The 21,549-nt window shown below is 64.4% G+C and overlaps 11 protein-coding genes across 11 annotated transcripts; 4 read left to right on the top strand and 7 right to left on the bottom strand.

Annotated features, from left to right (window-relative positions):
• Window positions 1–26: 26 nt before the first annotated feature.
• MICPUN_64439 (predicted protein) lies at window positions 27–1,760 on the bottom strand (the record flags this gene model as incomplete). Its single annotated transcript, XM_002506485.1, has 1 exon — window positions 27–1,760. The coding sequence occupies one exon, from the start codon at window positions 1,758–1,760 to the stop codon at window positions 27–29; it is 1,734 nt and encodes a 577-aa protein (XP_002506531.1).
• A 114-nt stretch (window positions 1,761–1,874) lies between these two features.
• MICPUN_64440 (predicted protein) lies at window positions 1,875–2,788 on the bottom strand. Its single transcript, XM_002506486.1, has 2 exons — window positions 2,744–2,788; window positions 1,875–2,570 (listed from the first exon to the last, which is right to left on the bottom strand). Exons 1-2 carry the CDS (start codon window positions 2,763–2,765, stop codon window positions 1,975–1,977), a joined length of 618 nt encoding a protein of 205 aa, XP_002506532.1. The 5' UTR covers window positions 2,766–2,788; the 3' UTR covers window positions 1,875–1,974.
• A 2,541-nt stretch (window positions 2,789–5,329) lies between these two features.
• Window positions 5,330–6,385, top strand: MICPUN_88613 (predicted protein; the record flags this gene model as incomplete). Its single annotated transcript, XM_002506312.1, has 1 exon — window positions 5,330–6,385. One exon carries the CDS (start codon window positions 5,330–5,332, stop codon window positions 6,383–6,385), a length of 1,056 nt encoding a protein of 351 aa, XP_002506358.1.
• Window positions 6,386–6,733: 348 nt separating this feature from the next.
• Window positions 6,734–7,093, top strand: MICPUN_64442 (predicted protein; the record flags this gene model as incomplete). Its single annotated transcript, XM_002506313.1, has 1 exon — window positions 6,734–7,093. The coding sequence occupies one exon, from the start codon at window positions 6,734–6,736 to the stop codon at window positions 7,091–7,093; it is 360 nt and encodes a 119-aa protein (XP_002506359.1).
• A 40-nt stretch (window positions 7,094–7,133) lies between these two features.
• On the bottom strand, window positions 7,134–8,173 carry MICPUN_88722 (predicted protein; the record flags this gene model as incomplete). The annotated part of the gene is made up of 2 exons (XM_002506487.1): window positions 7,134–7,754; window positions 7,934–8,173. 2 exons carry the CDS (start codon window positions 8,171–8,173, stop codon window positions 7,134–7,136), a joined length of 861 nt encoding a protein of 286 aa, XP_002506533.1.
• Window positions 8,174–8,322: 149 nt separating this feature from the next.
• MICPUN_64444 (predicted protein) lies at window positions 8,323–9,264 on the top strand (the record flags this gene model as incomplete). The annotated part of the gene is made up of 1 exon (XM_002506314.1): window positions 8,323–9,264. One exon carries the CDS (start codon window positions 8,323–8,325, stop codon window positions 9,262–9,264), a length of 942 nt encoding a protein of 313 aa, XP_002506360.1.
• Window positions 9,265–9,577: 313 nt separating this feature from the next.
• On the bottom strand, window positions 9,578–9,793 carry MICPUN_74023 (predicted protein; the record flags this gene model as incomplete). Its single annotated transcript, XM_002506488.1, has 1 exon — window positions 9,578–9,793. A coding segment is annotated over one exon (216 nt), but the record flags the coding sequence as incomplete, so codon positions are not given.
• A 1,196-nt stretch (window positions 9,794–10,989) lies between these two features.
• MICPUN_64446 (predicted protein) lies at window positions 10,990–12,332 on the top strand (the record flags this gene model as incomplete). Its single annotated transcript, XM_002506315.1, has 2 exons — window positions 10,990–12,231; window positions 12,270–12,332. 2 exons carry the CDS (start codon window positions 10,990–10,992, stop codon window positions 12,330–12,332), a joined length of 1,305 nt encoding a protein of 434 aa, XP_002506361.1.
• Window positions 12,333–12,449: 117 nt separating this feature from the next.
• Window positions 12,450–14,826, bottom strand: MICPUN_104334 (predicted protein; the record flags this gene model as incomplete). The annotated part of the gene is made up of 2 exons (XM_002506489.1): window positions 12,450–13,769; window positions 14,215–14,826. The coding sequence occupies 2 exons, from the start codon at window positions 14,824–14,826 to the stop codon at window positions 12,450–12,452; spliced, it is 1,932 nt and encodes a 643-aa protein (XP_002506535.1).
• A 682-nt stretch (window positions 14,827–15,508) lies between these two features.
• MICPUN_88694 (predicted protein) lies at window positions 15,509–16,573 on the bottom strand (the record flags this gene model as incomplete). Its single annotated transcript, XM_002506490.1, has 1 exon — window positions 15,509–16,573. One exon carries the CDS (start codon window positions 16,571–16,573, stop codon window positions 15,509–15,511), a length of 1,065 nt encoding a protein of 354 aa, XP_002506536.1.
• Window positions 16,574–17,366: 793 nt separating this feature from the next.
• On the bottom strand, window positions 17,367–20,925 carry MICPUN_104336 (predicted protein; the record flags this gene model as incomplete). Its single annotated transcript, XM_002506491.1, has 2 exons — window positions 17,367–20,737; window positions 20,880–20,925. 2 exons carry the CDS (start codon window positions 20,923–20,925, stop codon window positions 17,367–17,369), a joined length of 3,417 nt encoding a protein of 1,138 aa, XP_002506537.1.
• Window positions 20,926–21,549: the final 624 nt, after the last annotated feature.

Consider the following 21,549-nt stretch of genomic DNA (forward strand, 5'->3'; position numbering starts at 1 on the left):
ATGGTTGCTTGGCGGCGGAAGTCACCTCATAAGATAAGATCAAGTAATTCGGTAATCATTGCGTAGGACAGATCCGCGGGCAGAGAAAGGGATATGAATGAGCGCACCGTGAGGACAGAGGAGGCCAATGCCACGGCTATCATCACCGTCCACATTACTTTCGGACGGTGGTGATGCAGCAGAAGCAGGCCAGGAGACATAACAAAGAATATCATGTCGCAGCCGAGGTACCAGCTCCACCCCATGCAGACTTGATCCGAATCAAAGGGAACAAAGTTATGGAGGTACAGGAGGGAGGTTACCCAACTCGCGTTGTCGCACCGCCGGAAGACGGATTGCTGATACCTCACGAAGAACGGTCCATCGCCGATCCTGGACACAATCTGCGAATAGAACACCATCGTAAACGCGAAAGCCGGGGTGATTCTGATGTATCGGTGCAAAACCATAGCGCCGTACGGTATCTTCCCGCCCCTCTTCTCCAGGTCCCGAACGCCGAGGTACGCAATGAGAAAGCCGCCCAAGAAGAAAAAACTGTCAACTGCGATCTGCCCGCCGATGACGGTCATGAACCAAACTTCCGACCTGGCGCCGAAACTGGCGACGAGATCCTCCGGGTTATCAAAGCCGTTCAACGGCGCGGGCATCATCATCGTGTGTCCCAGGACGATCCAAACCATGGATAGAACCCTCATCCCGTTGAGACAGTCCGTCGGTGACGGCTCGGCTGGCGCCGCCACCAGCTTCGGCCAGTTCCTTCGAATGGAGAACATCTTCAACCCATCCGCTATCTGATTTGGAACCCGAGACGACTGCCCGTCCCGATCGCCCCCGTCCCCGGCATCGACGAGCTCCTCGGATTCCTCTCCGTGATCCTCCTCGGATTCCTCTCCGTGATCCTCCTCGTCGCCCAACAGCGGCTCCGACACGGTCCCATCGCGCGCCTCCCCGCCGGCCGCCTCGAACGCGTCCAGCGCCGTCCCGACGACGGCGACCGCGACCAGCGCGACGAGAACGACCGCGAAGAACGCCGCCCAACCCGACTTTGCGTTTGTGAAGAATCCCACGCGGTCCTCCGCGGACGACGCTACCCGCAGCCGCACCGTCGCGTCCTCGCCGAGCGTGAAGGGTCCCAAGGAGACCCCGCCGCCGCCTCCGTCGTCGCTCGCCAACTCATTCGCCATCGCCGCCGCCGCGTCCATGACGGCGATGACCGCGCGATACTCCCTGCAGTGCGCCGCCGCCGCCGAGTCGGCACCGGCTCTCGCGCAGAAGCTCGTGCCGAATGGACGAAGCATCGCCTCCGCCTTGGCGACCGCCTCTTGGGTGCCGTTCGCGATGGCGCCCGCGGATATGCCGCCATTCGAGACCGCTCCCGTCAGCTTCTCCACGTCCGCCTTGCGACACGCGGCTGGAAGGCACAGCCCGAGCTCGGCGACCGGGATATCCCTCCCGTCGACGTGCCACGCGAGCGTGAAGTAACCGGCGCCCTCCGTGTTGACGCAGGTGGTGTAGTGCCCCGCGTCGTACGGGAGGGACGACCCCGACGCGTAGGCCATCCGTGCTAAAGGTCGACGAACCATCGGCAGGTGTGAGCTGGCGTTGGATGACAGCGCGCGGCAGCACGCCTCGTCAATGCCGGGGTATACCGCCGCGCAGTCAACGGAGCCGCTCGACGGGTCGGCGAAGCCTCCCTCCGACCCGTCGCCCCCTCGGGCGGATCCGACGAGAAGGAGGATGATCACGGCGAGCCGCCACATCGTGATGATCGGCTCGTGTCGTGACCGGGCCCGGTCACCCGCGAGACGCCGGCGCGACGCGTTGTGTTGACGATGAATTTTCTTTAGGTGACCTTTTGGTCCACCGCCTCAGTGTCAGTGGGTTAGCAGCTGCTTATTACAAGTGTCTATGGAAAGTACGCCCGACGCGAACGGCTGGGCGTCACAGTTTGGACGCTGTCATCGGAGCGGCAAGTCATTCCTTGAGGTACATCTTGGACATGTCTCCCACGGCGTGCTCCAGCGCGTCGGCGACGGCCACGTCCACATTCTGCTTCGCCTTCATGGCGGACTGCATCACCGCGTGGTGGGCCTTGAGGGCGTCGACGTAGTCCTCGGGTTTGGAGAAGACCTCGGGCTTGACCCTCTGGCACAGCGCGTACTCGCTCATGATCTTGATGATCTTCCCGCAGTGCTCCTCCTTTGTCATGACCCAGCGCGTCATCTGGTTGAAGTTCTGCGCGCTGCTCCCCGCGGCGTGGAGCTCATTGATCTGAACCATTGCCTTGCGGATGGTGGCGCACGCCTCCTTGACCTCGGCGACCATGGCGGGGTCGTCGAAGATGCCGCAGGGGACCTGGCAGTGGCCGCCGCGGAGACGGAGCACGAGGTGGAGGGTGGACTCCTTCTGGATGTTGTAGTCCGCGAGAGTGCGGCCGTCCTCGAGCTGCTTGCCCGCGAAGATCAGGCGCTGCTGGTCAGGGGGGATGCCCTCCTTGTCCTGGATCTTGGCCTTGACGTTGTCGATGGTGTCGGACGACTCCACCTCGAGGGTGATGGTCTTGCCGGTGACTGTTAAGAGGGGAATGGACGGGTTGCCGGGTCAGCGAAGAAGGCGATCGGTTGTTTAATTAATTCCAATCGGGGGTGACGAGGATCAAAAAAGCGAAACGACGGGGGCGACGACGCGACGGGCGCGTTATCGCGCAAGAGGGGCGGGGGTCACGAGGCGGGCGGCTACTCACGGGTCTTGACAAAAATTTGCATGGCTCTTGTGGCGAACAAAGGTGTGCTCGAGAAGTACTGGAAGGGGGCGGCTACGTCCTCGGACCTCTCACGTCACCAACAAGAAAAGCGGTCCCCGGACTTTCCCAAACCTTCGTTCAAGACCGCGCATTTTCGTCGCGCATTTTCCAACCGTGAATCTGTTTGGATCCATGTCATGTTTACGGTTACTACATTTTATTTATCTTTGACTGATATCCATACGGCGAAACGAGCCAAAACCATCTCCCGAGAAGGAATCTGGGCAATGGTCAGAAACTCGGCGTTGCACCTCCGCCTCTCGTGGTGAACGTTGTGTGGCGGTCTGGTCACGTTATTGACGTCCGGCTCGACAACGGACTCAAGCTCTGGGGTTCGCCCTCGGACAGTCGCGCGCACGACCTAGGACGGGTTGGAGGACTCACGGCGTTCGGAGAGTCACCCGCACCTTCTCGGATAGTCACCGAGGGGTTATCGCACGCGCACGACCGGAGACGACGACGCGACCGAGCCACCGCGGGCGTCGGAGAACTTTCGCGGCGCCAGAACATTCCAACACAGTTTTTTCTTCCCGTCAACGTTAGGCGATGGAGTGTTGAGCAGGGGAATCGGGGCATCGACGATTTGACGGGATGAGCGAGCAGATCAAGAGCGTTCGGGGCAATGGTCTGACCCACCTCCCGTCCCCCGAGAGCAAGGCCGAGACGCTCCTGAGGTTCTTCGACAGCGAGCACTTCGACGAGTGGATCGCCATATCCTACCTGTGGAGGACGACGGACGAGTCCATGATTGAGCAGCTGTGCAGGCGCATGCTCGCGCTGCCGGACTCCGGGGTCAAGAGGTACCTGAGCCAGATTATCATGCTCCAGATCATCAGGCCCAGCGACGCGCTGAGGCAGATGATCGTCGACCTCTGCGGCCGCTCGCTCCGGCTCGCCACCAAGACGTGCTGGCTGCTGAACGCAGCCGCGGGGGACTCCGATGACCCGAGGCCCATACTGGAGCTCAGGGGGCAGTGCGAGCAGGCGGCACTCGCGGGGAAGTGGGAGCCGCCGTTCAGGTGCCTGTCGCCCATGCTCGACAGGGCCCTGACCCTCGACGACCTTCCGATCAGCCCGCACAGGGCGAGGAGGTCCTTGACTGCGCAGGAGGAGGCTTCGTCGTTTGGCAGCGCGGAGTACTCGAGGGAGGGACTGGACACGCCGCCGGGGTCGCCGAGCAGGCGAGCGCGGCTCTTCGCTAACGGAGAAGGGGGTAACAACCAGGACGGGAGATGGTTGGGCACGCCCAGCGCCGGCGGGGGTGCGCTCGAGACGCTCGGCAAGGCTCTGGACAAGATCAGGATCTTCGCCAAGGGGAGCGACGGCGAGGACGACGAGAGGCGACGGCGAGAAGAGGCCGACGCGCAGCTCCGGGGGGTGATGGCGAACGCGGAGCTCGCCAAGGAGCAACTGGAGCAGCGGAGGGACACGTTCATATCGACCCTCAAGCTGGCCGAGGACCTGTGTGGCTTGTCGGCGCAGCTGTCGCGGCAGCCGCAGGAGGGTCGCCAGGGGGCGCTCCGAGCGGGCATCAGGAGGGTCAGCGACGGGCTGGTCGAGGGGCACCCGAAGGGCACGGGGGTGATGTTTCCCATGGGAAACGACGTGGCGCGCGTGGTCAGGCTTCCCGCGGAGGAGGCTGTACTGCTCAACTCGCGCGAGAAGGCTCCCTACCTCGTCTTCCTCGAGGTGGTCCACGCCATCGACGACGACGCGGCGAGCGTCCCGTCGTCCGGACCCGCGTCGTTCAGTTCCCTCAGGGATTCGCCGTCCACCCCCCTCGAGGTGGGCGTTGGTAAGCCACCGGTACCGGTCCCGTCCACGTCACCCGCGCCGGTCCCGCCGCTGCATCCCGGTCTGCCCGTCACCGGCGTGGGCAGACCGCATCACGTTCGAAGCAAGAGCGGCTCGCTGGCCAGCTTCTCGGACCTGAGCTCCTTGGGTGAGATCGACGAGCTCAGCGCGGACCACAGGCCCGGTCACGTCAGGCAGAGGTCCCAGGACGCCGGACGCGGTCTGCCCCCCAGGTCCCCGCCGTCGATGTCCCCAAAGGGCGTGTCGCCCACGGGTGCCGCGTCTGTCGGGTTCACCTCCATATTCAGCGGCAACGCGGCGAGCGTCAAGCCGACGCACCTCAGGACCCCGTCGTACGAGAGCATCTCGCGCAAGGTGGACCGGGTGCTGCAGCAGGTGTACCGCGGGGACGAACAGATCGTGCGCGTGTCCCTGGCGGTCATGTCGGAGAGGGGCGATTCGCAGGCGGGGTCGGCGCACCATTCCCGGTCGGGCAGCGGGGACTCGTCCAGTCGGTGGAACAGCGTCGCGTGGTTTTCGGGCAACAGATCGACGAACAAGGGCGACGGCGCCGAGTCGGGGAGCCAAGACGGCAGCGACGGGGGCGGGGGCAGTCCCAAGGGGAGCCACGTTCGCGTGACCCTCTTCGTGGAGAACCCGGCTCCCGGAAGGAGGGGACCGCCGCGCGTCCCGACGCACCAGCGCAAACCCTCCGAAGTTGGACTGGAGGAGATGGCCGAGGCCATCCACCACGAGATCCACGCGCCGCTGGAGGCCTTGGACGCCACGGCGGCACCCCCCGCGCTGACGCCCACGAGGCCCCGGTCGGCGGATGCGTCGCGCCCCGCGCCGCTCGAGCCCGGGTCGCCGACGACGCCGCAGATCCCGTCGCCGTGGAAGCGAAGCGCGGGTGGCCTGGGGGAGAAGTGGTGCGACAAGGTGGAGAGGGTTCGATCCTCGAGCCCGTACGGTACCCTGCCCGGGTGGTCGCTCAAGCCCGTCATCATCAAGGCTGGAGACAACTGCCGGCAGGAGCTCCTGGCCATCCAGCTCACGCAGCAGTTTCGCCAGATTTACCGCGAATCCGGGCTTCCGCTCTGGATCCGTCCCTTCGAGGTCATCGCGCAGAGTACCACGTCGGCGTTCATCGAGGCCGTCACCGACGCCCCGTCCATTCACGCCATCAAGAGCAGGGCGCCGCGGGGCACCAGCCTGAGGCAGCACTTCGAGGCCAGGTTCGGCGCGCCCGGCCAGCCGAGGTTCAGGCAGGCGCAGCGGAACTTTGTCGAGTCGCTCGCGGGATACTCCATCCTGACGTACATCCTGCAGGTGAAGGACCGCCACAACGGTAACATCCTGCTGCACGACGACGGTCACCTCATACACATCGACTTCAACTTCATGCTGTCCACCTCGCCCGGGGGTATCAACTTCGAATCGTCCCCCTTCAAGCTCACTCGCGAGTACCTCGAGGTGATGGACAGCGACGACACGGGCGCCGCGTCGGAGGCTTTCAACTACTACAAGGTGCTCTGCATTCAGGGCTACCTGTCGGTGAGGAAGCACGCCGAGCGCATCGTGCAGCTGGTGGAGATGATGTCCGCGTCGGGTTGCCCCTGCTTCAAGGCTGGACCTAAGGTTTTGCAGAACCTCAGGCGGCGGTTCAACATGGAGTGCACCGAGGAGCAGTGCGTCGAGATCATGCTCGGTCTGATATCCGACTCTATGGACGCGTGGTGCACCAGGCAGTACGATTTCTACCAGCGCGTCCTGAACGGCATCTTGTAGACTCTTGTGGTGATGGGTGCGACTTAGCGTGTTGACCTTGTTTACGTGTTGAATCATAGTAAAACCGCAACGACGGCTTCCCCACCTTCTGAATTTTTGCTCAGAGCTTCGTTAGGGCGGCTCGGGCGGGATTTTCCCGTTTGAACTGACCCATCCTGCTGGCACGATTTCTGTTCTGTCCACAGAGCAGCCGCGCGCCCTTTTCCGGGAAGCGCACGAGTAAAAGACCCTCAAGGTTCAACCTTGTGGCGGTCCAGCTGTCGCACGCGCGCACGGCGAATCTGGAGGTTGGCGCTCGTCGTCGAGAGGACGATCGTGTGGAGGTAACGGTGAACGAGCACACGAAAAATGGTGCAGCCGGTGATGATCGCCGGTCCGGTGGGTTTGGGGGTGCTGGTCCTGCAGAGGACCTTCCGACGCAAGAAGGGCGCGCGTGAGGAGGATGGGAGGAGGCGAGAGGGCGAGGGCGACGAGACATCCTTCGCGTGTGAGCGCGTGTGCGCCTCCGACAGGCTCATCAAGCGCCTGGGCTACCTCTCCAAGGATCCAACCCCGAACTCTTGCGTCACCGTCTGCGGCTCCTCGGGCATCGACGCGTGCACGGAGGCGTGCCAGCGCTGCGTGTGCAGTCTGCCGCACACCGTGCCGGCGTGGCAGGACCAGTGCAACAAGCGATGCACGCAGGAGTGCCTCCGGGGAAGGACGTAGATTATTATCGCCGTGACTGTATTATCAACTCACTTTCAGTCTACATGTCGTCGAGGTACTGCGAGGGAACCTGATCCTCCGGCAGGAAATCGCTATCCTTTGCCCTGTGCATCGCCAGCATGTCGTTCTCCAGCGGGTGCGTCTCGCCCACCAGCACCATGGAGTGCAGCGGCCCGCCCATGTCGATGTTGCACATCTCCTTGAGCGTGCACGACTTGATGAGCTCGTCGTCCTGACCCATCCTCGCCACCGCGACGCACATGCTGTCCGGCCCGTACACCTTCTCGCCCCGCGCGTCCTCCACCTCCAGCATCTGCCTCGCGCACGTGGCGCAGCTCATGAACCGCGGCGGCTCGTACTCCTTCTTCCCCCGGCACAGCGCCTCCACGCTCGGCTCCTTCACCCGAATGTCCAGCAGCAGCAGCGTGTGCAGACCGAGGTCCGCGTTCTCCTTGATCCTGTCGTAGAACGAGTCCGGCCTCCACGTCCGGGTGAAGAAGCAGATGGACACCGCCTGACCGAACCGGTACAGCTGCAAGCCGCACCCGGCGACGGCGTTCATGATGGACGCGTTGTAGATGTGCTTCACCTTGCACCCCAAACCCTTGGCCCTGAGTACCAGGTCGGAGTGCGTCGTGGCGGCGAAAGCGTCACCGACGACCTGTTTCGATCCGTGGAGGAAGGAAAGGGTGGTCAGCGTTTCGGTTCGGGGACGGGGGAACGGGGAACGCGTCGGATTTGGATTTGGATTTGGATTTCTCCGCCGCCGCCGCCGACTTGCGGATGAGGCGGCTCATCCGCGGGGTTCCGTGCACGTATCGCGAAGGGCGTTGGACGCACCAGGAAGGCCACATCCATCTTGAGCGCCTCGTTGAGCATGCCGTCGATGCCCTGCTCGACGAACTCCCTGTCCGCGACGACAACCTCGCGGCCGTACAGAGCCTCCAGCCTCTCCTTGGGCACCCCCAGGATGCTGGTGTACGCCTCCAGGTATACGCGCTCGCACCCCTTCACAGCCTCCAGGCCGTTAACGGTGATGTCCTTCTCGTCACCGAGGCCTAAACCGACGACGTACAGCATGTTTGTCGACCGCCTTTACCTCCGGTAGCACGCGGCGGTGTGTGTCGGGAGGAGGCCCTTTTTCCCGTCCTGTCCACCACCACTGCGAGTCTTGGCTTGAAGAAAGTCGTGGCTCGAACAGAGTCGAAGGCGTGCCCTCCAGGCGCGTCATGACGACGCCAACCACGACCGAGGCTGATGCGAACCGGCGCGAACACTTCCCAAGGTCTTGGTCGAGGCCGGGTACGCTGCTTCCCCGGAAGGGAGGAGGTAGGGAGGAGGCCGTGGAGGGCGCGACCCTCTGGCTCGAGTTCTATGACGCTCCCGAAGGACCGCTCGGGTGCGCCCCTTCGGTGAGCGTGGCGTGCGCCTCTCGACGGCTGGAGCTCGTGCGCATGGAACCCACGCCCGGCGGCGGCGAAGCGAATGTGGCCAGATCTCCTCGCGATCGCCAGGTCATAATCGTGCGGGGACCCAGCGCGCTCAGGGCTAGGCTCCTCGCCGACAGGGAGCCCGGAGAGGAGGTCCTCTTTCGCTTCAGACTGGACTCATCCGTCGACGCCGACGAATGCTTCCACCTCCTCAGGCACTGGCTCGGCGCTCCGTTCGACTCGACGCGAAAGACGACGTCTGTGATTCTCGATCCGATGCCCGTGAGCGCCCGGCTCCTGAACCTGTCCCTCGGCGACGACAAGGACGAGGAAGACAAGAGCGACGTGTCCTTCGAGGAGGTCAAACCGGAGGAGGCGAAGGAGACTCCGCCCGCATTGGAGGGTGACGATGACTCCAAAGCCCACCACTACGACCCGATTGGTTGGATGTTTGAGAGCACGGCGGTCAGACGCTACGTCCGAGACATGATACTGGCCTTGGCGAGCGATGGCGGTGAAGTGACGGAGCCGGTCATCAACTTTGCCAACACTCCTGTGGGAGCGGCGAATGACGAGAGGGGCAAACTGTCCTTCGCTCGATACATCGTTCTCGCCGACTCCGTCATCGAAGAGATGCAGGCGACGGGTGAGCTCGAGCTTCTAGGTGAGCTCGAGGAGGAGGAGGAGGAAGAAGAAGAAGAAGAAGACACGCAGCTGGAGATTCACGACGAGTACTACTGACGATGATGACATGACGACAGACGAGTTCCAACAAACGGGTTGGAAAACGAGCAGCGCCGACTTTTTACATTGACATGATGAGATCCTTGAACGTGTCCTGCACCTGCGGCGTCCACGACTCCGGGAAATTCTTTTTCTTCAGCATGCCGCACTGCACCAAACCAGCCTTGTCGTCGTTGCCCAGACCCTCCGTCTTGATTCGTTCAAGCGCCTTAAGGCTCTCCTCCGGCGTCCTCGCCTCCCTCAGCTCGGCTAGGGGCGCGACGAACCCGTCCGGTCCCTTGTCTCCCTCCAGACCGTTCTTGGCGGCGTGGCCCTCGGAGTTGACGATGGTGCCGTCCGCGCCGCTGCTGTAGAGGAATTCGGCGCACTCGTCGTAGTCGTACCCGAGCGCCATGTGAAGCGCGGTGTTGTTCTTCATGTTGACGGCGTTCACCTCGGCACCCTTGGCGATGAGCAGCTTGCACACGGGGGTGAAACCGTTCTGCGCGGCGATGTGCAGCGCCCTGTTGCCGTTCCGCGGGTCCTCGCAGTTGGCCTGGTCCGCGTTGGTGATCAGAGCCGCGAGTTCCCCCAAAGGTTTATTCCATCGAATAGCAGAGTGGATCTTCTTCATATCATCCTCGGACAGGGCGTTGGGATTGACGGGTTTCTTGTGCTTGCCGCTCTCCTTCTCCCTCTCCCTCTCGGCCTTCTCCAGCTGTTCCTTCTCCCTGCGCTTGGTTTCCTCCTCCTGCTTGCGTTTCTTTTCCTCGGCGTCTTTCCTTTCCCGAGCCTCCCTGGCTTTCCTCTCGTCCTCCTCCCTCGAATCAGCGCCGCGCTGATGCGGCATCATCCCCTTAGACGCGAGGCCGCCCTCGGATAGGTCGCGATCACGCGTGGGGGTCTGCTCGGCCTGCGCCTCGCGTCTCCTCTGCGACCAGCTCATGCCATCATTTCCGCCTCCTCCTCCCTGCTGCATGTTCTGTGCGCCGCCCATGCCTCCGCCCATCATCATCCCTCCGCCGCCGCCCCCGTTTTGAATTGCCTGATGGACGATGTATTCTATCATTCCCCGGTCCATCATGGGGGACGGGGACATCACCTGCGGCTGCATCGGCTGCTGCTGCATCTGCTTGGTCATGCTCACCAGGCTGGCGGCCTGCGACAGGTCCACCGCCGCGCGCCTCACATCGGAGACTACGTCCTTCATGTCCTGCACTTTAGGTCCGAGCTCGTTCTTGATGGAGTCCCTCATCGCGGGACCGAGCGCGGTGCACAGACCCTCCACCGCCTTGGCCAACTTGCCTACCTGCTTGGACATGTCGCTTATACACTTCTCAGTCTGCGCCGAGCGTCTGTCCTGGGTCACCATGAACTCCATGAGCTGCTGCTCGAGCTGTTGTTACGGGTTGGGGAGGGAATTCTCGTGAGAAAGGGCGGTTTGACAATTCGCGCGAGTGGGGAGGGTTGCGCGTTCGGAAGAGGGGAGGCGACGCACCGCGTGGCTCATCTGGGTCATGATCTCAAAAGCGCGCGAAAGTTACGCGCGCCGCAGGCGTCCTCTTGGACGGCGCTCGTTCTTAGTGTTTTCACCGGAGAGCCCGTTTTCAACTCTCACACTTTGGTCAAGTCCCGGTGCTCATCTCAGACCGCGCCTGGCACCGCTCGCTGACTGGCGCAGCAGTGGAATCAAGAGCTGGCCAATCGAAATCGGCGATTCAGGAACTTTCCAAGCTTAATGCGATGAGCGCCTTTGGGACGACGCTCGCGGCGCCCGCCGCGGCTGGCGGTTGGGCCCCCGCGCTGCGTCGATGCCGCACACGGAGGGTCGGCATCACCTCGAGGGCGGCGGCATCGTCCTCCGGGCGTGGAGCGACGGATGGGGAGGAAGAAGAGCCCTCAGACGAGAAACGCTTTGGCTTTGGCAGGCGCGATGCCCTGATTGCCTCGGCGACCGCGTGCCTGAGCACAGGACTGGGACCCGAGGGTTGGACCGCCGCTCGAGCCAGTACGGAGCTGAATGCCATCGCGCTGGGGGACGACGGCATCCCGGACTACACCGTGCGCGGTCCCTACGGCGTGAGGAGGCTCCCAAAGCTGGAACACACCTGCATAAGCTGTTTCCCTCGCTGCGTGGGAGACGCTTGTTTGGTGCAGATTGACGCGTACGTACCGTCGGCTCCTCCCCCGCTGCCCGACACCATGTTCCCGCTACTGGGCGAGGACGGTGCGCCGCTCAGACCCGTCGCCGGGCCCACGAGGGGCGCCCTGTCGGAGGTGAGCCGAGGCCCGTACCCTCTCGCGGTGTTCACGTCGGGGTTCCTGGTGGACTCGGAGGCGACGGCGAGCTACTGCCGACGCCTGTGCTCGTGGGGGTACGTGGTGCTGGGGTACAACAAGAGGGACGGCGTGGGCGTGGCGGGTGGTAACGCCCTGGACGACGTGGTGAGCGCCAAGATGGTGGACGACCTGATCGGGTGGGCGAGGACGGATGTGCTCCTCGCGCCGCTGGTGAGGGATGGGGGCGCGATGGACACCGCGGACGAAACGGATGACGATATCGTCACCGCACCGGCCAAGGGAGGGGTGTACCTGATTGGTCACTCCAGGGGCGGGAAGATATCCATGCTCCAGGCGTGCGGGGACGAACGTGTCCGCGCGGCGTGTCTGTTGGACCCGGTTGACAACACCGTGTACGCTCCCCTTGGCGAGGGCTTTCCGTCTGCGGTGGCCAAGATGAGAAACACCAAAGACGGTGGACCCCCGCTGCTGGTGGTTGGGGGTAAGTACGGGGGGGACTGCGCGCCCAAGGGGAGCAACTACCTGTCCTTCCTGGAGCAGTCCAACCCAAAGAGCTGGGGGTTGGAGGTGAGGGCCGGTCACTTTCAATTCTTGGACAGCGCCACGCTCGTGCAGCGCGCAGTTTGCGAGGAAAATCCCGGAGTTGCGGAAGCTCAGGTTAGGGAAGTGAGCCAGGCGTTGATGGTGGCGCATGCGGAGACCGTGTTCCGGGGAGTCCCGAGGGAGGCAGCCTTGCGACGGACGATGAAAACGCTGGAGCAGTCATGGGGAGATGGTGCGTTTGATCGTGTCAACGCGCAGGTTGCGCCGGGGCAAAAGTCACCCGAGCTCCCGTGGGTGCTCCTTCGGGATGGAATCTCGTCAGCTTAAATGTAATCGGTGTGACGTTCACTTGAACGCGTTCAAATCTCTATCTTGGGCGGCTCGATCGCCACGAGCGCACCAGCCTTCTCGAAGATGGAGTCCAGATATGTTTGAAGATACTCCGGGAAAGTGATCGACGGTCCGTCCGGCTCGGCTTCCGTCACCTCCGCCGCCTCGCCATCTTCATCCATACCCTCATCCTCCTCGCCGTCCTCGTACCCCTCAGCCTCGCGCGCTGCGGCAGCGGCAGCCTCCTTCGCCTTTTTCTCCTCTTCCCTCTGCTTAGCCTCCGTCGCCATCGCCGCGTTGTACGTGAAATACGCCATCGACACCAGGAGCCTCTCAAACTCCCCTTGATCAACCTCGTACGGCGCTGCCTGGATCGTGAACTTCTCCACGTCCCCGGCGGCGGCGAGCTGCTTGACGTACACGACGTAAGTGGTGAGCTGCTCGAGGCTCACGACGTCGTCCCTCCCTTCGCCGGCGTCCTCGGAAACGATACCCCACCGCGTCGCGTGGACGCTCAAGTACCTGACGTCCAGGTGCCCGGCGGTTGCCGGCGTGCGACGCAGCTGGCAGCTGTCCAAAGTCTTGGCCATCAGCCTCTTACACCTCTTGAGCAACGAGAGCACCTCCGGGGTGACGGCGCCGCGGAGCTCGTCGTGAACCTTCTCGAAAACCGGCGCCAACACCGGGAACGCGTCCCTCTTGAGAAAGTGCTCGAGCCTGGGCGCGAGCTCCTGGAACCCGCCCTTGGTCTCCGGCCCGAACACCTTAGCCGCCACCTTGAGGATCGCGACGAAGAATCCGTTGAGATCCGCGGTGGTCGACACGGACCCTTTCCTCGCTCCCTTCATGTTCTGGGGCAGCACCGCGTTGAAGCACTCGTCAACGTACTCGTTCGTCAGACCCTTGGCGAAGTCGCGGCACAGCATCCGGAACTGCTCCAGCGTCAGTCGATCCACGTCGCCGTCGTCGCCGTCCCCTTTCGCCTCGTACAGCTTGAACACCGCCTGGATGAAGCCGCCGAACTCGGTCATGACGGCTTTGACGTTTTTCACATCGTCAGCCCTGGCATTCTCGTGCGTCTTGGCGTGTATCTCCTCCACCATGTCGTCCACGCCGTACATGTACAGGTCCAAGTCTTTGAGCCACGCGTCGTGGTCGGGTCGGATCGCCACGCCCTTGGAGTCCATGGCGTCCCAATCGAAGGGTCGCGCCGTCGGCCGGTTCCGCCACTTGGTCGTGAAAGCTTCGGGCCCGCGACCGAACCGCACCAGCACCGAGTCCCCGTCCTTCGCCACCTCCTTGAGCACGGTGTCGGGGTCGAGGATGATCCCGGTGGCATCACTCACCGCCTGGGGGACCAGAGACGGGGTGGAGGTGGGTATGCCGGCGAGTTCTTCCATGCGACGAACCGCCTCGTGGGCAAGCCATCTGACGATCTGGGTTCCCTTCCCGCATTCAACGTTGACGAAGCCAACCTCGGCGGTTCCCGCGTTGAACTCCTCCGACGGAACGAGGCTGACCCTGATTCGCATTCGTGCCGACTCCTCTCGTGGGGGCCTAAGCTCCGACGTCTATACCGTGCGACGCAAGGTATGCCCGCTCGTCGGCCAAATTAGGCGCATTTTCCTTCGTTGAGTTGTTCGCATTTGGCAGCCAAAAATAGTGCTATTTGACGGAGTAGCGTCGGCGCGCATGCTGCTCAACTACGCTACATCGCCCACTGAGAGATCAAATCTCTCGTTCGACCTGGCCCGTCTATCGCCCCTGACCGAGTTTCGCCCTGATGCGTTCCACGGTCGCCGATCGCAGCCGGCACTTGGCACACGCAACACCCTCAATGATGTTAGTCAGGCTCGCCTTCCTGAACGCGTTGCAATCGCCGCAGAGTCGACGCCACGCCTCCTGCCTTCGTTCCCTTCCCGCCAGCCTGTCCCCTTCGCTTCCCGTCGGCCGCATCAGCTCCTTCGTGGTCACGTCGCAGCAGAAGATCCACACGTGCGACGCCGCGAAGCACGCGAGCACGGACATGTACCCGTACGTTATGGCGCAACCCAACAGGATCCACGGCGTCAACCGCTCCCAGCTGCCCCTGCCCACGAACCATCCGCCCGCCCTGAGCCTATGCACCGAAACCGACAGCATCAACACCACCAGCGCGGAGCACGCGCACAGGAACGCGACGAACCACCTGTGGTTATCGCGACCCACGCAGTTGCCGACGGCGCCGCAGTGATGGTCAAAGCGCTTGACGCAGTAGCCGCACTCGGTGCAGTGCGCGGCGCGCGGGGGACGCCATATATTGCACGTGCGGCACCAACGCTCGCACTTGGACCAGTCCCAGCGCGCGGCGGGCTCCTCGAGGTCGTACTCGCCCCGGGACCCGGCGTTCGACGTCCTCGAGGGCATCCTCGCCCACTGTCCGGTGCCGGGGTCCCTCCTGACGCCTCCCAACTCCGGGGTGGGTCCGTCGATCGACGACGTGCTCGCGCCGAGTCCATCGCCCGAGGGTCCCGTCCTACCCGCCGCCTCCGATTCTCTCCGTTCCTTCTCCCTCTCCTCCAACCGCGCCACCACCGGATCGGTTTCCTTCTCCGGGACGATGATGCCCGGGTCGAGGAAGTGCGTCAGCGCCAGGAACGCCTCGGTGGCGACGAACAGAACCCACACCGCGACACGAGCGTGGGCTGACACGTTGGGATGGTTCAGCGGCACGGCCAGACCCACCACCGCGCACAGAGCTATCCACAGCCCCAAACTGAGCGGGGGCGCCCACCGCTCCTCGCAAGCGTGTTTGTGACGGTGGGGGCTCCGGCCGGTCCGGTACTGATCGATCAGGATATCTATTGGCAACCGGGGCTCCCCGTCGCGGGCATCGTCGCCGGACTCCAGGAAAGGTTGTACCTCCTCCCCGGGCCCTCCCAGCGGTGGGGTGCTTGCCCGCGGCTGCTGCGCCATTTACTTTGACGAGGCGGGCTTGAATTTCGTTGTGTTTTCCGGTCCCTCTATTATCAAAACCAGAAAGATGGAAGCTAGTAGGATCCGCCCGCGTTGACGGGGGATCAAATAATAATAATAACGTGTCCGTCCCTCACACGTGCAGGGCCTCGGCGATTGGTCGCGCGAGCGAGAGGATCTCGAACGGCTCGGTCCCCCTCACAGCCTCCGCAGTCCCAGGGCACGAGTCGGTGAGGAAAAACTTGTAAAAGCCCTGCCCGCCGCCCCCCGCGCAGAACTTCTTCCAGCTGTTACCCGGGAAGACGCCGTGCGTGACGTACGCGCTCACCTTCACCGCACCCAGCCTCGAGAGCAGCTTCTGGCACTCGATCAGGGTACCCCCCGACTGCACCAGGTCGTCCACGATGATGACGTGCCGCCCCGCGGGCTCGCCCTCCTTGAGCTTCACCAGCCGCTTGTCGCCCTGCCTAACTTTGGTGCACACCACCTCCTCCATCCCCTTGAAGAAGCCGTGGAACCTCTTCCACGCCCCCTCGTCGGGGTAGGCAATCACGATGTTGTCGGCGTCCTCGCACTGGGTCAGGCGGTTCAGGAGCAGGGGAATCCCCGACTCGAAGCACGGGAGGATGTTATCGCCAAAGTAAAACCGCTCCTGCAGCGCGTGGATGTCAAAGATCAGTGTGCTGCACGGCCCGCCCCTCGACGGGGGAATGTTGCTCAGGATCCTGGCGAGGGTTACGGCAGTGGCGATCTCGCCCTCGCGCTCCACGCGTTCGCTCGTCCCCGTGGGGAAGAATGGGAGGATGAGGGTGAACGACGCCACGAACATCTTCGGCAGCGAGTAGATGACGGAGAGCTGCTCGAAGATGACCTCGGGGGAGTGGAACGATGCGAGGAACGCCACGTGGCGGTCCCGCACGCCGTACGCATCGTTCACGAACAGGTTGGGGAACCCGTCGGGGAAGGTGCGCCAGTCGATGCTGCCGAGCTCGACGCTGCTCCCGCACACGTCCTCGCCCGCGATTTGCTGCGCCAACGCCTCCATCTCGGGTGCGTAGAAGAGCACGGGATACTTGTTTCCCTTGTCCAGCCGCTGGAGCCTGGGCAGCGCGGCGGTGGAGACGTCGCACTGCTCCCTGTCGCATCCGAGGAGGGCGCCAATGTTGGTGCGATTGGCCTTGATGCCCCTGAGGCCCATCTTCGCCGTGCCGGTGCCGGTGGAGAGGGGGCTGCCGGGCTCTTCGAAGGCGGCCGACACGTCCAGCTCAGCCTGCTGGGCGATGACGGAGACGGGCGCGGCGGATTTGCCGGTTGCCGCCATCTCGCTGAATGTCGATCCCGGCGCGGCGACGTCGTCCAAGTCGAAGCTCCCGCTCGCTTGCTTCTTGTGCTCGGGCCTGGACTCGATAGCGGCCCTTATTTGAACACCGGCGCGGCCCTTCCTCGCGACCATCGGGGCCCTCGACGCCCTGATACTCCTCGCGCCGCGGCTCATCGCATCGCGCTGCCGGACTCCGCCGCGGCGCACACCCACCACACCCCCCAAAGTCGCGCTCATTGACATCGCACTCATCGTCACCTGGCCCAACACTCAAATTTATCTCAGCCGCCGGTTTTTTTGCTCAGCGAACCGATTGAGGTTCCGACGCACTTGAGCCGAGTCGCGAGGATTTGACCTTCGCTGAACGGATCGCGAGCGCGTCCAACCGATACGTGTATGATACCCGAAAGGGTTGCGGCCCGAAGGCGCCGACTGCCGGCCTATGAGGAGACACGAAGTGGTTGCGGCGGAGGCGCTCCGCCCCCTTTTCACAACAGGACGACTTTTAGGGCGAAGCAGAGCCGTCGGATTTGAGGGCACTCCCGGGATTTGTCGGAGATTTCGATCCGGTCGTCCTCGCACATGTTTTCAGTCATGAAAATGTGTTTGCATGAATAGTCTGATCCGGTATTTCGTCGTGAGTTCATTACGATACGGATATCTTTCCAAATTATGGTTTACCTTTCTGAACCACCCGCACCTGATCCGACGCCAACAGCTCCCGCACGGATGAGAGCCTCGAGCCCAGCGAATCCAGAAAGTCGGCGGTCAGCAGCGCGGGTGTCGGCCTGGCACCCCCCGCGCCGCGTTCCGTTGAGAAATCGTGGTACTGCCTGGCGTAGGGCGAGGTCATGTTGTGGAACTTTTTGGCGGGGGAATTCTTTGCGGAGAGCACGGAGGGCGGCAGCGGCGGGGGCAGTCCGTACGCGTTCTCGTTCTCGTCGCGTGCCTCGGAGGTTCCCCGGGCGTGTTCGCGCTTGGACGCCGAGGACGTGACGACGTAGGTGGACGCGAGGCTCGCGGCGGTGTCCGCGGACGCCCGCACAGCCTCCAGCTCCCTCTCACGAAGCTGAGCCTTGGCTCGCCACTCGCTCGCCTCAGCCTGCGCGCGCGCCACCGCCCTCGCCCCCTCGCGAGCCTGCGTCTCCAAACGAGCCTCTGCGGTCTGCGCGCGGATCTCGAGGTCGTCGGCTCGCGCGGCTCGTTCCTCCGCCGCCGCCGTCTCGGCTCCCGCCGCGGCCAGTCGCGCCTCCGCAATCGCCTGAGCCTCCCTCGCCGACGCCTCCCGCTGTGCCACCGCTCGAGCCGACGCAAACGCCTCCTCGAGCGCATCCGTCGCCGCCGCCGCCGCGCCCCTGTGCTCCGCGCACTCAGCCTTGGCCTCGGCGAGCAACTTGGACAGCTCCGCGCGAGATTCGGCCGCGACCGCGAGCCTCTGCTCCAGAGCCCTCACCCGCGTCTCCGCGGCAGCCGCTCGCTCAGCCTCGGCTCGGGCCACAGCCGCCATGTCCCGCTCCGAAACCCCCTCCATCGCGGAGAGTATCTCGCTGGTGGCCCTCTCCTTCTCGTGCACGGCCGATTCGGCCGCGTCCGCGCGCTCCAACGCCTTCGCCGCAGCCTCGTCCACCTGGTTGGCGAGGTTCTCAGCCTTGGACGCCCTCTCAGCCGCGGCGGCGATCTGAGCCTCGGCGGATTCCGCTCGTTTGGTCGCCTCGATCCGCGCGAGCTCAGCCTCGTTGGCCCTTCGCCTGAGGTCGTCGATGAGCTCGGCAATCTCCGTCGCCGTCCCGGGCACGGCGTTCTCGGCGTGCGCCGCCTCCCTCTCCTTCAGCGAGGTCTCCGCGGCGGCGGCGCGAGCCTCGGCGGCGGCGGCCCTCTCGTCAGCCTCCTTCGCTGCAGCCTCCGCGGCGGCGGCCCTCTCGTCAGCCTCCTCCCTCCCCCGGATCGATTCGTCCCTCGTCACCTCCGCGTCCTTGAGCTTGGCCTCCGCGTCGATTGCGCGTGCCTTGGCCTCGTCTGCCTCGCGCGTGGCGGCCATGGCTCGGTCGCCCGCGGCGGCTGCGTCATTCGCGGCGGTCACCCTTGCCGAGTCAGCCTCCGCCAAGCTCCCCCGGATCTCCGCCAGTTGAGCCTCCGCGGCGGCTAGCTTCCGCTCGACGGAGGCGCGGGCATCCTTCTCCTGCTGAAGCGATGTCTCCAGCCGCGCCGCGCGCGTCGACGCCTCGCCGCTCGACGCGATTGACGACTTGAGCGAGGTAATTTCAGCCTCCCGCGTCGCGACGGCGTCGGATAAATCGGCAAAGTTTGCCTCTGCCACCGCCGCAGCCTCCTTGGCCACCGCCGCAGCCTCCTTGGCCTCCGCCGCAGCCTCCTTGGCCTCCGCCGCCACCTCCTCCGCCGCCTCCCTTCGCGCGTCGGACGTCTCTGCCCTGGTCTCGGCGGTGCGCGCCCGGTCCTCCGCCGCCCTCGCGGCGCCCCTCGCGGACTCCAACTCGCGTTCCAACTCGGTCGCTCGCGACGTCGCCGTCGCCAGCTCGCGTTCCAAAGCCTCCTCGACACCCGCGCTGTCGGCCACCGCCTCTTTCTTCATAGCCTCCGCCTGCGCCTTCGCCTCGTTCGCCCTCGACTCCGCCTGCGCAGCCGTCGACTCGGCTCGCGCGAGTTTGTCCTCCGCGGTTGCGAGTCGAGCCTCGGCGGCGTCGGCTCGCCTCTCCGCGTCGACCCTCGCGTCCGCGTCCCCCTTGGCCAGGAACCTAGCCTTCGACAGTTCGCGCTCCGTCTCTTCCAACTCCTCGACGCGGGCGCGTAGTTCCCCAATCTCCCTCGCCGCGGCAGCCGCGACGGACGCGGCGGCTCGGCTCTCCGGCGAGTGCCCCGTTGTTACCGCGGGAGTCCTCTTGCTCGTCGGCCGCGGCGGCGAAGACGGCGGCGAAGGTGAAAGCGTGGACGTCGGCGGGCTCGCGGGACGCACCGCGTCGGCGTCGTTTAACTCGTCGTCGTCCGCCTCTTGCTCGTCGTTCACGGGGGCACTCAAGGGCATGGGCCGGCGCGCGGGTGACGCCGGGTTGGACAGCCTGCCGCTCAGCGAGGCGAGGGGCGCCAGCGCGCCGGGTCGAGGACGGGCGGGTCCGAGCGGTCTGAGCCTGTTGGCGTTGTCGCGCGTCGCGTCGTCGCCGGCGTTCGTCGTCGTTGAAGCCTGGCCGTTTCTCGTCGCCATCATCGACCGCATCATCTCCTCTTCCTCGTCGTCCTCCGCCTCCTCGGCCGTCACTTTTCCCGCGGGGGATGCGAACCAGTTCGCCGACGGTCCGCCCCGGCCGCCGCCGCCCGACGCCCGACCCATCGTGCCCTTTCTCGGTGAGGACCCGCCGGCGTCGTCCAGGACCTCCACCTGCACGTCGTCGTCCGAGTCGTCGAACAAGTCCGGGACCCTGTAACCGGTGTGCGCGTTTCGGGCGCGGTCGTCGTCGGGGTCCCGTTGATTGGTCCCTCCAACCTCCAGCTCGATCTCCTCGATGTCGTCCAAATCGTCCAAGTCATCCCGCACGACTGGAGAAGTGAACGGCCTGGGGACGTCGCGCTCGATCTCCTCGTCGTCGATCTCCTCCGCGTCGTCGCTGTACGACTCGGGAAGGTCGTCGGGGACCGGCTCCATGTCCCGGACCTCGTCGGGCTCGGGCTCGGGCTCGGGCTCGGGCTCTGGTTCAGGCACTCTCGATCGGGGCGTCCTCGCCCGCGGGGGTGGTGAGCTCACGTCCTGCGGCGGCCGGCCTTCCTCCTCAGCGCGGACGTCCTCGATTATCTGCGCCACCTTTCGCTCCAGGCAGTCGATAATCGCGCTCACCTCGCTCGGCTCGCTGTGAATCACCAAGCTCACGACCTTGTCCCCGTTCTGCACCGAGAGCTTGAACGTGTCGGGCTGGGTGATGCCCCACTGCTGGATTCGCTGCAAGGGGAAGGCTCCGAGGATTTTACCGTCCGTCTTGATGAGCCTCAGGCCGCCCTTGCTGATGAATAGGTCGAGCTCGGCCTTCACATTGCCTGCGATCGAGGGATGGAGCAAGCGGACGCGGGCGTGAGCGACGGGTCGCCTTCGGGACGCTTCCGAGGAACCTTTTTCCCTCGGACGATACGAATGGGTAATGCGGGCGCGAAGGTTCGGCCGTGCGGGCGGTGCGCGCACCTTTGGAGTCCTTCAGATGGGCGGTGAACTCCTCCACGTCAGTCATGGTGACCGTCACCCCTCTGGCTGCCCTTGAGAGGCGCGGTGACGCTTCGATATTTGAAACTTCGTAAGTCCCCCTCTCGAGAAAATAGGACGAGAACTCACAACGGGGCCCGCCGACGACCAAATGGACGACGAGGAGCGCAGACTCTCTCCCGCAGATGCGGAAGACCTAATCCTCCGCGTCGCCGCGGAGGAGACCGTGTCTCACCTCTCCATGGATTCGGTTTTCGACCCGACCCCGTCGCTCGAGCTGGAGCCGTGGCCCCCCGGCGGCGACGGGCCGTGCAAGGACTACACCTCGGTCCTGCTGAGATCGATGGGCGCGTGCCTCGAGCCGAGCCTCAGTCCCTCCGAGTCCATCCAGTGGGCGGCGTACGTCGTGGTCAGGATCCTGGCTAGGATCACGAGGAACCACCCGGATCCTCGGAGCTTCGAGCCGCTGTTGAGGGGCATGTGCGAGGTGCGACGAGGACACGACGGTTGGCACCCGATGCGAAGGGCGGTGGGTTGGCTCCTGACGCACGAGCTCCAAAGGGATCCCACCGGGACGGGCACCAACGCGAGAACCGTGCCGGAGGTTGACGGCACCGACGATATACCGTGGACCACCGCGGCGGAGTGGGCC

This window comes from Micromonas commoda, chromosome 15, assembly GCF_000090985.2.
Source record: "Micromonas commoda chromosome 15, complete sequence".
Classification (NCBI taxonomy): Eukaryota; Viridiplantae; Chlorophyta; class Mamiellophyceae; order Mamiellales; family Mamiellaceae; genus Micromonas; species Micromonas commoda.